We start from the raw sequence: 16,019 nt of genomic DNA, 5'->3' as shown, positions 1-16,019 counted from the left end.
CAAATGGGCAAGGACAAAACCTGACAGTGATGAAGAAAGGGGGGGGGGGGGAGAAGGGGAACTGAGCCGACAATGCAAAAAACACTTGGCTTTGGCTGTTAGGGAAAGGCTGTGGGACTGATGTGAAAAAGCAGGCTGTTATCAACATAGGAAGCAGCATAGCAAAATGCATTAAAAGAAAGAGTGAAGAGAACAATAGCAGTTGAAAGAAGACATGCTTATGCAGAGCAAAGGAGACTGAAATGGAAATAAAGAGAGTGAAAAAGAGCCTTGTGATTTCGGATTTGAAGGCCAGATTTGCTTGTGGCCGCTTTTTATTATTATTTTTTATTTAAGTGATTTTGACGCTGCTTTTAAAAACTGAAGCCCTTTTAAAGTGGCTCACAAATAATGATGACAAAACGCAATAAAACATCATTACCAATCCAACCACTAGAGCCAAACACCAATGATACATTTTTAGCATCTAAAAGCAAACAGAGCAGCATAAAAAGGAAACAAGCATATAACACCCAGCCAACCTGTGCCAGCAGCTACCACAGTATAGCCGTACCCTGGTTATCTAACAGAATCCGTTCAACTTCCAAAACATTCGGAAACCAAGGTGTGGCTTCTGATTGGCTGCAGGAAGCTCCTGCAGCCAATCAGAAGCTGCATCAGACGTTGGGTTCCAAAGAATGTTCGCAAACTGGAACACTCACTTCCGGGTTTGCGGCATTTGGGAGCCAAGGCGTTTGAGTCGCAAGGCGTTTGGGATCCAAGGTAAGACTGTACTAACAATGTTAAAAGCAAGTTTAAAACCCACACAAGCTACCTAATCAAAGGCTAATGGAAAAGAAACATTTTTATGGCCTGCCTAAGAGAAAGCAGGGATGAGGCCAAATGCACCTTTTGTTGGAGGGAATTCCACAGGTAAGAGGCCATCACCATAAAGGTCCTGTCTTGTATTTCCACCAGCCTGACTGTATACTACTGGTGGGTCTGTGAGCAAGACCTCTGTGGCCGATCTTGGGGCTTGAAGCAGGCTCATATGGGTGCCAGTGGTCCACCAAGTAATTTAGTGTCAAACTGTTTAGGATTCAGAAGCAAACAGCCAGCCAATGCAATTTATTTTTAATTAATAAAAATAATTAATTATTTTTTTAAATTAATTAATAAATTTATCTTTTCAAAGCAAAGTTAATGTTTTATGGCCACATAACAGTTCACATGTTACACGTGCGCAGAGCAATGATTTCTCAGAGTGCTGCTGGTGGTAGAAAAGTTGGGGAAAGATGTCATATTTATCTTAGTCTTTAGGCAGGATGTGGGGAGGAAACTTTCTGTGCCCTATACAGACTTTCTGTTTCTCCCTGATGTAGCCCAGTTGCTTCCTTTATTTATCCTTTCCTGCAAAAACACAGCTTGAAAAAAGAAAGAATGCAAACAGAGCAAGAAAAAATTGCATAGCCATTAGAGATCTGCACAATGTATTCAAAGCACAGCACTGTTGCTTCCTTGAGGAAAGATCTGGAGATGTGCATCTCGTGAACACACATTTTTGTACTCACATCTGTGGAGGGATCCCATTATCAATCAAGATCTACATCGCCAATCACAAAAAGCTTTCTGTTTGGCTGTCTATTTCGAGTACGTTTTCATTAGAGTTTAAACCAATCAAAACCAAACAAATCTTTTGCAACTCAAAGGGTAAAGGGCTTTGTTACATTATGCTTGGAAATCTGAATCAGGAAGGATGTGAGAAAAGATTTAAAGAGATTAAAATTATGTAACACAGAGAGAGAAAATACATTCCAGAAAAACTCCCTGATAAAGATGCGGCTTGTCAGTCCTAACACAAATTCAGATTGAAGCATCCTTTAAAGCAGGTACATGCAAGGGATTTAGAGGCACTCAAGGACAGAGAGCAGATGAATTCTCCTTTGCTCATCATTCTTCTACCTTGCAGGGAGGGGGAGTAATTACTATATAGCACTATTTGCACTGATCCACACACACCCTTCCTAAATATCAACTGAATAAACCAAGGAAGTATTTTACGGCCCTCTGCTATATTCTACATACACCCAAGCTGAAGAAAATACTACCAAACCTACCAAACCTAAGAAATGCCCTTATACAGACATTGAACTTAACCATAATTAAATGCTACACACAGTTAAGGATTAGCCCCAAATTGGGATGTGCAGCTATGGTTGTGTGTTATATCAGCACTGAGCAAGCCACAGTTAAGGCAATTTTGTGTTCTCTCCAGACTCCTTGCTTAAAAGGGGAGAAGCAGATCATCCCCTTACGCCATTTGGGGGGTAGGGTGGGGTTCAGCAAATTAAACCATGGGTTCACAACACATTTGCAATCTTCTTAACCATGGTTAGACAACAAGCCAGGCTAGTGCAAGGCAAACACAACCCTGGCTGATCATGATTACAAAATCAGAAGTATTCTATACATTTGCCCTCCGCTGTTGAATGTGAGTCTTTCTCCCTTCCATTTCTGGAGCAAGCTATGGTTAGTGTTACATGCAAACAGATTTTAACCCTAACCATTTTTAGCTCAGACCTGAATTTGCTAATCTGGTTCTAACAATGTCTCTAAACTGAAGAGTGGCAGCTAACCGTGGTTAATTCATGTATGCTAACCATGTTGATTCCCAAAAGATAAGTAGGGGAATTTGCAACCTTGATGGTAAGAGATAAGAGGGGAAAGGAATGTTCAAATCTCAGGTGGGTTACTGATCTCCTAACCTCAGTCAGGAGAATATGCAGTATTGTGTCTGCGCTGGCCAGCTATTATGGGTGCCATCCCCGGTGAAGGGATATATATTTAAATTATTTATATTCCACATCTCAAAACAAAACTGATTCACAATGGAGCTAGCACAATAAAAACACATACCTTAAAACGAAATACGATGCAGTGAAAACATCAGCAATACTGATTCTCAATAAAAACTGAGGGGAGCAGTACTGATTTCAATCTCTTTCTAACATAGAGCGGGAATTGTGAAGGAATGAATTGCGTCCCGGAAGAGCAGCTTCACAACTGGAAAGGCCTTGCTCCTTATTGCCGCGCATCTTGCTTCAAAATGTGGGGACACAGAGCAGGGCCTCAGGCAAGAATCTTATGAGGTGAGCAGATTCAGGTGGGAGCTGGTGATTTTTCAGGTAAAGGTAAAGGTACCCCTGCCCGTACGGGCCAGTCTTGACAGACTCTGGGGTTGTGCGCCCATCTCACTTAAGAGGCCAGGGGCCAGCGCTGTCTGCAGACACTTCCGGGTCACGTGGCCAGCGTGACAAAGCTGCATCTGGCGAGCCAGCGCAGCACACGGAAACGCCGTTTACCTTCCCGCCAGTAAGCGGTCCCTATTTATCTACTTGCACCTGGTGGTGCTTTCGAACTGCTAGGTTGGCAGGCGCTGGGACTGAGCAACGGGAGCGCACCCCGCCACGGGGATTCGAACCGCCAACCTTTCGATCGGCAAGCCCTAGGCGCTGAGGCTTTTACCCACAGCGCCACCCATGTCCCTGATCTTTCAGGTACTATTGTTCTAAGACATTTAAGGCTTTAAATGGCAAAATGGAAATTCTGAAATCTGCTTGTAAACTAACTGGCAGTCAGCTTAGTTTGTAAAGAAATGTTTCCTAGGGCATGAGGCAGTTGGCAAACAAGGTTTTGCATTTCACACCAGTTGTAGTTTCTAGATACGTGTTCAAAAGCAACATCACGTGGAGCACAATGCAGTAATGCAATCTAGATTCTTTAAGGGCATGAATAACTGAGTACAGGTCATGTTTTTTCCAGGATTGGCCACAGCTGCTGAATCAGCCAAAGCTGCTGAACGAAGTGCCAGAGGCCACAAAAGATAACTTGATCATCCAGATTTAAAAGCACTTCCAAGATGAGAACATGATCCTTTGGGAGGGAGGGCAAACCCCTCCCCATGTAGAAGAGGTTGAATCTGATTTCCTTGCTCAAGTGTATCATTAATCAGCCATACTTTGGTCTTATCTGGACTGAACCTCAATTTACTGGTCATTAGCCATCCCATTTAGAATCTATTTAGGACCTTGGCAATGTCACCTGAAGCAGATGGGGAGGTACAGCTATACATCATCACCTTACTGATGACGTTTCACCCCAAAACTCCAGATTTCTCAGGTTTAGTGTGTTTTAAAAGCATAGGGTTGGAGGAATGGGATCCTGCAAAATTCTGCAGAATAAAGGCCAAGGAGTCAAGCAGATCTCCCAAGCAAGTTACCCAGGAACCAAAGGACATGATGCCAGCACCAGACCAAAGGTGCCTGCGAAGAAGCTTTTTAGTATGGATCTGACCTTTGGATTTCAAAGGAGATCTCCCTGTAACTCCCTGAGCTCATCTGCTTAACGCAGCAGAGCTGAAGGACTATTGCAAAAGTAAGGTAAACGTAAAGAGACCCTGACCATTAGGTCCAGTCGTGGCCGACTCTGGGGTTGCGACGCTCATCTCGCTTTACTGGCCAAGGGAGCCAGCATACAGCTTCTGGGTCATGTGGCCATCATGACTAAGCTGCTTCTGGAGAACCAGAGCAGCGCACGGAAACGCCGTTTACCTTCATGCTGGAGCAGTACCTATTTATCTACTTGCACTTTGACGTGCTTTCGAACTGCTAGGTTGGCAGGAGCAGGGACCGAACAACGGGAGCTCACCCCGTTGCAGGGATTTGAACTGCCGACCTTCTGATCGGCAAGTCCTAGGCTCTGTGGTTTAACCCACAGCGCCACCTGCGTCCCTATTGCAAAAGTAGATCTGCTCAAAATGCACACAAATTCAGTGCCCCAATGTAGGTCTTCTTTATTCTTATTCACGTTCAACCCGTTTTGAATTTCTTTACAATAAATTTTAAGTTTGATTCCCAAATCCCCACCTGGTTTGCTGACCGTTTTCTCACTTTCCTAGCTCTAAATACTATCCTCTTTTTGAAATAATTTCATTTTTTTTAAAGTATTTCAAAATTCCTTTACCTGAGCTTCAGCAATGTAAAAGCCACTTGATTAAGCCCTCCCCTCCCCTTACTTTCCAGAGGCTTTCATCGTCCTTCTGCAGCAGTTGCTGTGCTTACCTTGCGGACGTGAGACGAGAAGAGAACATTCATGAACTTGTCTTTTCGTTTCAACTCATTGGCAATGGGGACGAATGAGCCTGCAGCCTGAGGGTTATCTGGATTCTAAAGGAGCAAACAGGAAGACAGGCAGGTAATTTGTCTTCATCATTAAAGCAAGGGCAGCAGCATCTTTACCATTCCAGGTCAGCCAGCTATAGAAGTCTCAAATATACATTTGTAACAACACCGCAATTGCAATCCTTCAACACAAAGATAGCATTCCAAGCCCAGCACCTCCTTGATTCCAAAGGTTGCAGTTCTTAAACAGAGACTATGTTAGAGCAAGATATGTTAGAACTGCTCAGGTAAGAGATGGCCATCAGTCTTTTAATTATGGAGTTGAATTTCCTAGGTTTTCTGAACAAGGCAGCAAATAAAGCAGGCTTCCTCAACCTCGGCCCTCTAGATATTTTGAGACTGCAACTCCCAGCATCCCTGACCACCGGTCCTGCTAGCTAGGGATCATGGGAGTTGTAGGCCAAAAACATCTGGAGGGCTGAGGTTCAGGAAGCCTGAAATAAAGTGTCCTCCTGAATAACAGCTTTTGGGAATCACAAGTGGGGAGAGTGTTCGTTGTTGCAATCTGTCCCTGCTTGTTTCCTATAGGCTTGCCACTGTGAGAACCAGACAACAGGCTTCAGTCTGATCTGGTGCTTTTCTTATGAAAGGGCTTGGCCGTGGTTTCTACATCCCTGAAAAATGGGAGTGAGTGGGCATTCTAAGGAGGCATACAAGTTTGTTCTGTCCTGCATTCTGTTTGTTTTTCATACAATAGATTGCAGAACCCAATGCATACATGGGGCCTTCTTTTCAAGCATGGTCACAGAACACAGAAGAGCAGCACTACTGGACTAAGCACAAATGTCTTTCTAGACTAGAAGGACATTTGTGCTAATCCAACACCCTTGTTTCCAAACAGAAGCTCCTGGAAAGCCCCAAGGAAGGGAACTGCGCTCTCCCACTATTTTTCTCCAGCCAATAGTATGAAGTGGTACCTCGGGTTACAGACGCTTCAGGTTACAGCCACTTCAGGTTACAGACTCCGCTAACCCAGAAATAGTACCTCGGGTTAAGAACTTTGCTTCAGGATGAGAACAGAAATGGTGCTCTGGCGGTGTGGCAGCAGCGGGAGGCCCCATTAGCTAAAGTGGTGCTTTTTATCTTTGTGGTATCATAGAACGCAATGACTGACATTTTGTGTGTTCTACTATACTTACCAATGCAATGTAGTTGCCCTGCCAGGCTCTTTGGATCCCCATATCACTTCGGTGGCCCTTCAGCACTTCCACTGCTGCCACCTTTGCCCTGATCTGAGCTACATCCTTGGGGGGAATGCTCTTGATGAGTTCGTGCGCCCTCCACCTGGGAAAAAACAAACAAACCAGAAGCAATTGCACATCAGACTAGCATAGGGATTGGAATATATACTTGTCCAATTAAATAGTTATCAGCATTTTCATACAAACAATTCTGCAATCCCACTCACCAATTGATTGGCATAACTAAAAATAATCACAGGCTGGCTTTATTCTGCGGCCGCCACATCCTTAAATGGTGCTTACAACTTTCTCAAATACAAAACAGTTGTAACTTGGTTTTCGAACAGAATGCATTCGGCTCCCAGAACCGTTCGAAAATCAAGGCACAGCTTCCAATTGGAGCTTCCTGCAGCCAATTGGAAGCCGCGCCGGACATCCGGCTTCCAAAAAACATTCGAAAAAGGGAACAATCACTTCTGGGTTTTGATCGTTCAGAAGCCAAAACATTCAGGTTGCAAGGCGTTTGGCTTTCGAGGTTAAACCGTACCTGGCAGTATCAGGTAATGTTCCTGCTCCGTAGCCCAAGAAACAAACTGCCTTCGATTCCTACCTGTGATAGATTGCCTGCAGAGCCTCTTCAAACCGCCGCAGCACTTTGGGTGGGGTGGGCCATCTCACATGCTTGCCGTAGCCTTTCATAGACTTCACGTTGTGAAATCGCCGGGCAACCTCGCAGATATACGACTTCACTTTGTATCGGCGGTAGCACTTTATGATCTTGAGGGCAGCTCGGGTTCTCTTGTAGCGCAGGCGAGCCAGTGTGCCCCTCCAAACCTATAGAAGCCCCCGCCAAAAAGTTAGGACAATAGAAATAGGGGGGGGAGATGAATAGTTTCCTTCTTCCTACTCAATATTTCATGTATCGCTACAAAGTAATAGTGCAAATGGAGCATGCCTTTCACAATACAGTGGTACCTTGGTTGTTGAACGTAATCCGTTCTGGAAGACCGTTTGACTTCCAAAATGTTCAACAAAGGGCTGAGCTGCAAAGTTAATGGAGAAAATTGAAAAACCCCGCAGTGGAAGGCATTCGACTTCTGAGGCACGTTCAAAAACGGAAGCAATTACCGTGGTACCTTGGTTCTCGAACGGCTTAGTTATCGAACAAATCAGCTCCCGAACACCGCAAACCCGGAAATAAGTGTTCCAGTTTGCAAATGTTTTTTGGAAGCCAAATGTCCGACGCGACTTCTGCTTGAGTGCAGAAAGCTCCTGCAGCCAATCAGAAGCCGCACCTTGGATTTTGAATGGTTTCGGGGAGTCGAACAGACTCCCAGAACGGATTAAGTTCAAGAACCAAGGTACCACTGTACTACGGGCTTTTGGCATTTGAAAATCGAAATGTTTGGCTTCTGAGACACTCGAAAACCGAGGTACCACTGTATACTTGAGTATACATGCCAGACAGCACCTGCCACTCACCCCACCAGCCACAAAATGAAGCACTGTGCAAGAAGCCTTGTATACTTCATATTAAATAAATAGTCCAGATCCTGTACCAAGAAGCCTGATTTACACAAGCTGTGTGAATTATGCAAAAACAATCACATCTGCATAGTTTATTCTGCTTCGGCTAGGCATGGAGAGGGGCAAAATGCTCTTCAGGACATTGAAGAGCTGCCGCTTGGAAGTCCCTTAGGACCCACCCTACTCCTCTGATGATAAATCATTTTAACTGAATTTAATATTGCATTTTCAACATTGCCGCCACCTGCCCCGGGACACAATGCTGAAGGGTGGGGAAGAAAGCTAATAAATAGTAACAATACAGAGTTCTACTGCCAGTGCTCCCTTGTCATGCCACGCAGCAGAGTTAATTGATTGCGTGGAGACAGAGTTAGAGAAGTGCCAACCCAATTCTCCCTCTATCATTATTTATATTGTGCCACTGCCAGACATGGCCCTTGATGAAGTAGCATACCAATAGACAGGCTACTGCTCCAAGCATCTTTCTATCTAAATCCCAAGAGGGAAGGAGGGGTAAAGGTGACGGAGTAAACAGACAAGCGAAGTTAAGTGGACTCAGGCTTAATTTTGTTTGGGGATCACGGAATCATAGAACTGTAGGGCTGGAAGGGATCCCCAAGGGTGATCCAGTCCATCCCCCTGCTATGCAGGAATCTCAACTGGATCTAGGGATGAGGACTAAGGGATCTATAGACACTGCCGCTTAAAAACACAACTATATAAACCGGAGAATTATGTAATACAGTGAGGACAACAGAGACCATTCTCCTAAGTATAGCTATTCCGCTGTTACATTTATTTACAGCAGGGGTGGGTAACCTGTAGTACTTGAACGAATTTCAAAAGTCATCTCCACATGCTCAGGTCAGCAGCAATAAGCCCCTTCCCCAGTAGTCCTCTGGGCAGGGAAGAAAAGGCAAAGGAGGAGGGGGGAAATGGGTGGCCCTCCCCACACTGAGCCTTTGCTCCACCCACTGCAAGAAGCCAGGGCAAATTGCCCCTGAGCAAAATGTTCCCTAGACCAGGGTTTACCAAACTTGGGTCTCCAGCTGTTTTTGGACTACAGTTTTCATCATTCCTGACCACTGGTCCTGCTAGCTAAGGATGATGGGAGTTGTAGTCCAACAGAGACCCAAGTTTGGGGAACCCTGCCCTAGACAGGATAAAGGTTGCCCAGCCGTTATTCAGATCTCTGATTCAAGTTACTGCAAAGAAGGATGAAGGGTAGCTCAATTCTCCCCTTGTGGAGAGGACAACATTCTTAATTGGAATATGTAAAACAAGTACATCCCAGGGAACAAGAGTCTCTCATGTCAAATACCCAAGCAAAAAATGAAGACCTAGGGCTTTGAGAGAAGGAGGAATAGGCATTATTGCTCCATGCATCTTCCACATCCTCAGTGTTTGGGAGAGCTGCTTTCATGTGGACCTCATTGCTACACTCAAAGGAAGGAATATCACCAGGGGTTGTGTTGACCATGAGCAATGCTTCCGTTTCCTAAGGAACAAGTGAAGCAAAAGTGGATGCCTTGCTGCCCACTGAAGAGCTCCTCTATGTCATAATAGACTAGAGAAACAGCTAACGAACTACAGTCAAACCTCGGATCCTGAATGCCTCCATTTTGGAATGTCTCGGCTCCCGAATGCCGAAAACCCGGAAGGAAATGCTCTGGTTTTTGAACATTTTTTGGAAGCCGAACGTCTGACGCAGCTTCCACTTGAGTGCAGGAAGCTCCTGCAACCAATTGGAAGCCGCACCTTTGGTTGTTGAACTTTTCAGAAGCCAAATGTGCTTCCAGAACAGATTGCGTTCAACAACCAAGGTTTGACTGTATTGTTTTATAGAGGAAAGAACAGCAGGACAGGGACAAACCAAAAGCAAGCATTTAGGATTGGGGCTCCCTGTCTTCTATTCATGATCTCTTTTAAATTTATATTTCTTCTGCCCCCTTTGGGGGGGGTGAAACTCTGAAGGGTGCCAATAAAGTTTGCCTGCCTGTCTCAGCCAGGGAGATGGTGTGTGAATTTGTGGGTGGCTGATGTCCTTCAGCAAGCAGCTTTTTCATCCCTATCTTTAAAGGTCAGAGGGTGGGACCTAATCCCATTAGCAATGCCCTCTTATCTACTAAGGGAGAAAAGTGGGTTTGGCAGAGGGATCTGAAGGAGAGAGGCTGCAGCACCCACTGGTGTTTTGAAAGGGATTGTTTCAGTTGCAGAGGGCGGAGAGGCAGAAGGGGATGAAGGCAGTTCCTCATGCTTGAGTGGAGAACCCTCTGGAGTCCAATAAATATAAATAATACAACACTAAACACACATTGGCAAATTCAGTGGTCAATTCTCATGATCTGGCGAAAAGATCATTTCCTTTGCTTGGGAGAACATTCCACTGTGAAGAATTTCCTAACTGCAGTTCCTCTACCCTATGGATGTCAAATGGCTGAGATGGCAAATGTAGATGTCAAATTCTCACCATTTTACATTTCAACCATATTAGATGAAGCGTTCTCAAGCAACTCTACAATGGTTGCACTCTGTTTCAAATTGCCTGGTGCTGCATTAGAGCAATACTCGTCTCTCTTTGAGTTCAACGGAAAAGGTTTTTTTGTTTTGTTTCTCCTGTTGGTGAACCGACAGCCCTGCAATTCACTGAGGGGCTGGCTGGGGAAATTGATTCAGCTCCTGAGCTGGCATCTTATGGATCCATACAGATGTGCATCAGTACTTTCATTTACAGTAGGATTAATTAATTACCCAAGGCAATTTAGCACCACAGCTATTTGCTTTACGAAGCTTGTGTCAAGTGGAGGTCCTTCCTGCATGCCTCACTAAACCATAGATTACGTCAAGCTAGGAATGATGAAACAAGGGACAAACAGATGGGGAGAGAAAATATTTGCTGCAGAGTCCTAACAAAGAATTAATAAGCAAGCCTCACTGATTCTGAACTGGGAGAAGATCATGCAATCCGTTTTGGAACATATCCAGCCCTTTAATTCTACCCACCTCCAGAAAACTCAAGACGAGAGCCAACGCTAATCAGTATGTGTGAATTATTGTAACACTGTTTTAAGACCATTATGTTTCTGTGGATAGTATCCTATCCCAGGGACGCGGGTTGCGCTGTGGGTAAAACCTCAGTGCCTAGGACTTGCCAATCGCATGGTTGGCGGTTCGAATCCCCACGGCAGGGTGTGCTCCCGTCATTCAGTCCCAGCGCCTGCCAACCTAGCAGTTCGAAAGCACCCCCGGGTGCAAGTAGATAAATAGGGACCGCTTACTAGCGGGAAGGTAAACGGCGTTCCGTGTGCTGCACTGGCTCGCCAGATGCAGCTTGTCACGCTGGCCACGTGACCCGGAAGTGTCTGCGGACAGCGCTGGCTCTCGGCCTATAGAGTGAGATGAGCGCACAACCCTAGAGTCTGTCAAGACTGGCCCGTACGGGCAGGGGTACCTTTACCTTTACCTATCCTATCCCAGAGTTTTTCAACCTTTTGGAGTCCACATTCTTTCTGCAGCACCCCTGTGGAGCTCAGGAGCCCTGTTATGTCACCTCTTGCCTGCAGAGCTGGCAGCCTCTTACCCTTTTTTGAACACCCTCGTGGAGTCTTCCCTATGCCTCCTCTCCTCTCCCCTCTCCTTGGGAGTCCTCCAGGCAGCCACTACTGCCGCCCCACACACTGCCCCACAGGGGTCTAGGAAGAGGATGCCTGCGGCCTTAGTGGCCCAATGGAGACTGACCAAAGGTGAACGTGAGGCCAGAACCTTTCACTGGGAGGCAGCAGTGGGCGCTGCTGGGCCTGCATGGTGGAAAGGCTCCCCTTCAGTGCTGGGCACTCAGCTTCTAGGCAGGCATTGCACACAGCAAGCACAAGAAAGGCCAGCACAGTGCCTGCCTGCCTGCCCGGCCTTCCTCAACCACCTGCTTGCCTACTCCGAGGCTGCCTCAGCTCCTGGCAAACAGCAACCCCTGGCCAGCCCCAGAGGCACCATTCACCTGTGGAGCTTGTGGTCAGGGCGGCTGCAACAAACAGCTGTGCAAGCCTTTGGGAGGAGGAGGAGGGGGGAAGGAAAGAGGGACAGAGGCAAGTGGTTGCCCATGGCATCCCTGACCATCATTCAAGGCACCCCAGGGTGCTACAGCACACTGGTTGAAAACCACTGTCCTACCCTATTCCAGAGACTTGGGGTCTCAAAATAAGTTAATGAAAAACAGCAAAGCATCAAGTTTAAATGAAGAAACACTTGTGAACAATTGACCATAGCTATCATATCCTTATCAAAGAGATCGGTTTTTAATCTCTGCTCCTGAAATACGCTCAGGTTAAGGCACTGGTGAACCTTCATGGGAAAAGAGTTCTGTCAACCTAGAGCAGCTAGGATAGACCGTATTTTTTGCTCTATAAGACGCACTTTCCCCCTCCTAAAAAGTAAGGGGGAAAGTGTGTGCGTCTTATGGAGCAAATACAGGCTGCGCAGCTATCCCAGAAGCCAGAATAGCAAGAGGGATCGCTGCGCAGTGCTCCCTCTTGCTGTTCTGGCTTCTGGGATTCAGAATATTTTTTTTCTTGTTTTCCTCCTCAAAAAAATAGGCGTGTCTTGTGGTCTGGTGCGTCTTATAGAGCGAAAAATACGGTACCTTCCTACATGCAATAACAACAAATCATCAATCTTGCTTCAACCCCGAAAACTGAGCCAAGGGGAAACCCTGCTCCGTTGAGTTTAAATCCATCCTTCCACCTGCGGTCAGACTAAATGCTAGATTTTCTAACCAACCTATTGAGCGACCCTGCATTAATGCTACACCCGCAGACATCTTTCCACTCCCTATTTGGAACAACAACTGGTCAAAGAGAATGTAAGTAGGATATTGCATTGGTGTATGCCTCACCACATAAGCTTGTTGCTGTTATCCCACAGAGGTATCTCCTTTCAGCATGCTACTTTTGCTGCTCATCTCTTCTGCTACGTTATGAGATAAACTGAGTTCTTTTTGGCAGCTGCCCACAAGCTGTGAGCTGCCTGAGCTAGAGCTCCAAAGTGTTTAGGAACCAGAGCAAAACTTACGTGGCCTTTTCCCCAAGCTACCAGTTGCATTATCATCCTTTCATCTACCCTGCTTTGATTTGTGTGTGTGTGCGCGTCTATTGCTACTAAAATACAGAAAGTAATCAAGAATGCATTGCAGACAGGCAGGCATTGTTAAAGTAAATTACTTTGAAGTCGCACAAAATTGGTAAGATACTGTAAACCATGATTAGCTGTGCATGAACAAATCACGCCTGCTTTGCTGCTCCCTACATTGTACTCTATTCTAATTGTTCTTTTATGGGACACCATTTGTGAAGGGTGGTCTACAAATATGTATTCACTAAATTTATGAGCCCAGCATGGCAAACACATCAAATACAAACAATAAATAATATAATAGTGTACAGTGGTGCCTCGCAAGACGAAATTAATTCGTTCCGCAAGTTTTTTCTTCTTGCGAGTTTTTCGTCTTGCAAAGCACGGTTTCCCATAGGAATGCATTGAAAATTAATTAATGCGTTCCTATGGAGACCGCTTGCCAGGCTGGCGGTGCGGAGAAGGGCTTTTCTCCCCACCACAAGCCTTCAGGACAGGTACGGGAACAGAGGGGAAGGCGCGCAGCGCTTCTCCTGTTCCCGGGGCTTGCGGTGGGAGGAGGGTTTTTCCTCCCCACCGCCAACATTCAGAACAGCATTCTGAATGTTGGCGGTGGGAAGGAAAACCCTTCTCCCACCCCAAGTCTTCAGGACAGCCATCCAAAGGCTGACGCGGGGAGAAGGTCTCTCCGCCCCGCCGCCAGGCTTCGGAGCATCCTTCAGAGGCTGCTGCCATAGTCACGCGTCACTTCTCCAGCTGGGAGAGGGTCGCGGGGCTATGGCTTCTTTAGCCCCGCGCGCGCTCTCCCGGCTGGAGAGGTGACGCGCGCCTATGGATGCTCCTGCCATAGGCGCGCGTCACCTGGGAGAGGGTCGCGGGGGGCTGCTTTAGCCCCGCGCGCGCTCTCCCGGCTGGAGAGGTGACGCGCGCCTATAGAGGCTCCTGCCATAGGCGCGCGTCACCTGGGAGAGGGTCGCGGGGGGCTGCTTTAGCTTCGGAGCAGCCTTCCGAAGCCTGGCGGCGGGAGGAGGTCTCTCCGCCCCGCCACCAGGCTTCGGAGGAGGTCCGAGGACAGTGGGGAAGACGTGCTGCGCTTCCCCGCTGTCCCGGAGATTTCCCTATGGGCTTTCGTCTTGCGAAGGAAGCCCATAGGGAAATTCGTTTTGCGAAGCGCCTCCAAAACGGAAAACCCTTTCGTCTAGCGGGTTTTCCGTCTTGCGAGGCGTTCGTCTTGCGGGGCACCACTGTACAATAGAATATAATAGTCCCTGGCCTAGTGTGACATCTGAACCAAGGAAGATGGTTTGCTTTGCTTTGCTCTAACAAACCACAACTGGTAAGCTAAGAACAAACCTTGACTTTGTGGTTTGTTTGGCACAAAACAGCGATCCTTCTTCAGACATAATTCTAAATCAGGAATTGAGGATTGCTTGTTCTGCACACTTGCCGGGAGGAGTAATGCGACACTTGTGTAAACCCCTGTTTGCCCAGTGGGTGGTCTTGCAAAGCTATTTGGTGGGTTACAACTTGCAGAGCGGTAGCCGCATTTGTTGGAACAAACACAACAAAGAGTATTGTGGCACATTAAAGACCAATACATTTATAAACTTCCATGGAGTGGATTCTAGTGCACGGAAGCACATGAAACAATAAATCGGCTAGTCTTTAAGTTTGCACATGACAGTTATTTGGAATGCGTCCAAGGTCTCTTCGGTTCATAGTAGCTCTTTGTCTGCATAGGGCAGTGAGCTTTGCCAAAGGATGAATGTATGCATACATGTGACAACATACACAAATGTCAAGCTTCCCATTTTAAAAAAAGATTTACACCCTCACGCATGTTCCCCACAGGCATTATTTTTTTCTGTTGCCCTTAACGCTATATTTTCTAAATTGCACTTAAGTATTATTGCAGGGGTATTTGTTTTGTTTTTTTAGCTTGCCTTACAGCTACCTTTCCTTCTTCCATATGCCGCTGCACGTAGCACAGCAAGAAATAATAGTCAGTGCTGGGGGGGGGGGATGTTCTTGCTTTCCAAAATAAGCCAGGGTTGCTATTCCCCTGCCCCAACCCACTCAAGAGATGAGTCAGTACAGGGACCCAAAGCAGAGTCCACTTTTCCCTTTGGCGTTTGGGGAACACTGAAGCAAATTATTCACTTGACTGGCTGGATTTTGCATTCTGGACCGAATCTGGAGTACAGAGGGACTCTCAAAAATCTGAGACACTCTCAGCCCGTATTATGAAACTACTCAAACCTCTCCAAGAGTCAAAAGATCAACAAAAGCAGTCCCCTCACTCCCAGCCAGGCCAATTACCCAGTTCAGGCATGCCTCTGGGCTACACTCACAAAGGGAGTCCTTAACAAAGGACAAGTCCCCAGGACCAAGTTGTCGAAGCTTCAAGAGCTTCCCCTGACAAAAGGTCTTTTAAGTGGTCAAAAGGCCATATTCTGGGAGTGAAATAAAACAGGTAAGTATTATTCATCAAAACAGAGTAAAGGTAAAGGTAAAGGTACCCCTGCCCGTACGGGCCAGTCGTGTCCGACTCTGGGGTTGTGCGCCCATCTCACTTAAGAGGCCGGGGGCCAGCGCTGTCCGGAGACACTTCCGGGTCACGTGGCCAGCGTGACGAAGCTGCTCTGGCAGGCCTGCACCAGCGCAGCACACGGAAACGCCGTTTACCTTCCCGCTAGAAAGCGGTACCTATTTATCTACTTGCACTTAAGGGTGCTTTCGAACTGCTAGGTGGGCAGGAGCTGGGACCGAACGACGGGAGCTCACCCCGCCGCGGGGATTCAAACCACCGACCATGCGATTGGCAAGTCCTAGGCGCTGAGGTTTTACCCACAGCGCCACCTGCGTCCCGCGTGGTCAAAAAGCCATATTCTGGGAGCGAAAGAAGACAGGTAAGTATTACTCATCAAAACAGAGTAGAGATTCAATATAGATGGGAGCAGAAACTCAA

General features: G+C 46.7%; 1 protein-coding gene across 2 annotated transcripts in view; it reads right to left on the bottom strand.

The window, feature by feature from the left end:
• MYO1D (myosin ID) overlaps positions 1-16,019 on the bottom strand; it is a 181,746-nt gene that overhangs the window by 82,743 nt on the left and 82,984 nt on the right. For both annotated transcript variants that reach the window (XM_077917458.1, XM_028704045.2), the window contains exons 17-19: positions 7,011-7,234; positions 6,359-6,503; positions 5,100-5,204 (exon numbers count right to left, since the gene is read on the bottom strand). In XM_077917458.1, the coding sequence (XP_077773584.1) occupies positions 5,100-5,204; positions 6,359-6,503; positions 7,011-7,234 (474 nt within the window). The remainder of the gene's footprint in view (positions 1-5,099; positions 5,205-6,358; positions 6,504-7,010; positions 7,235-16,019) is intronic.

Source organism: Podarcis muralis, chromosome 13 (genome assembly GCF_964188315.1).
Source record: "Podarcis muralis chromosome 13, rPodMur119.hap1.1, whole genome shotgun sequence".
NCBI classification, from domain to species: domain Eukaryota; kingdom Metazoa; phylum Chordata; class Lepidosauria; order Squamata; family Lacertidae; genus Podarcis; species Podarcis muralis.
Note: the sequence above shows the minus strand (reverse complement) of the source record. Positions and strands in the feature narration are given on the sequence as shown.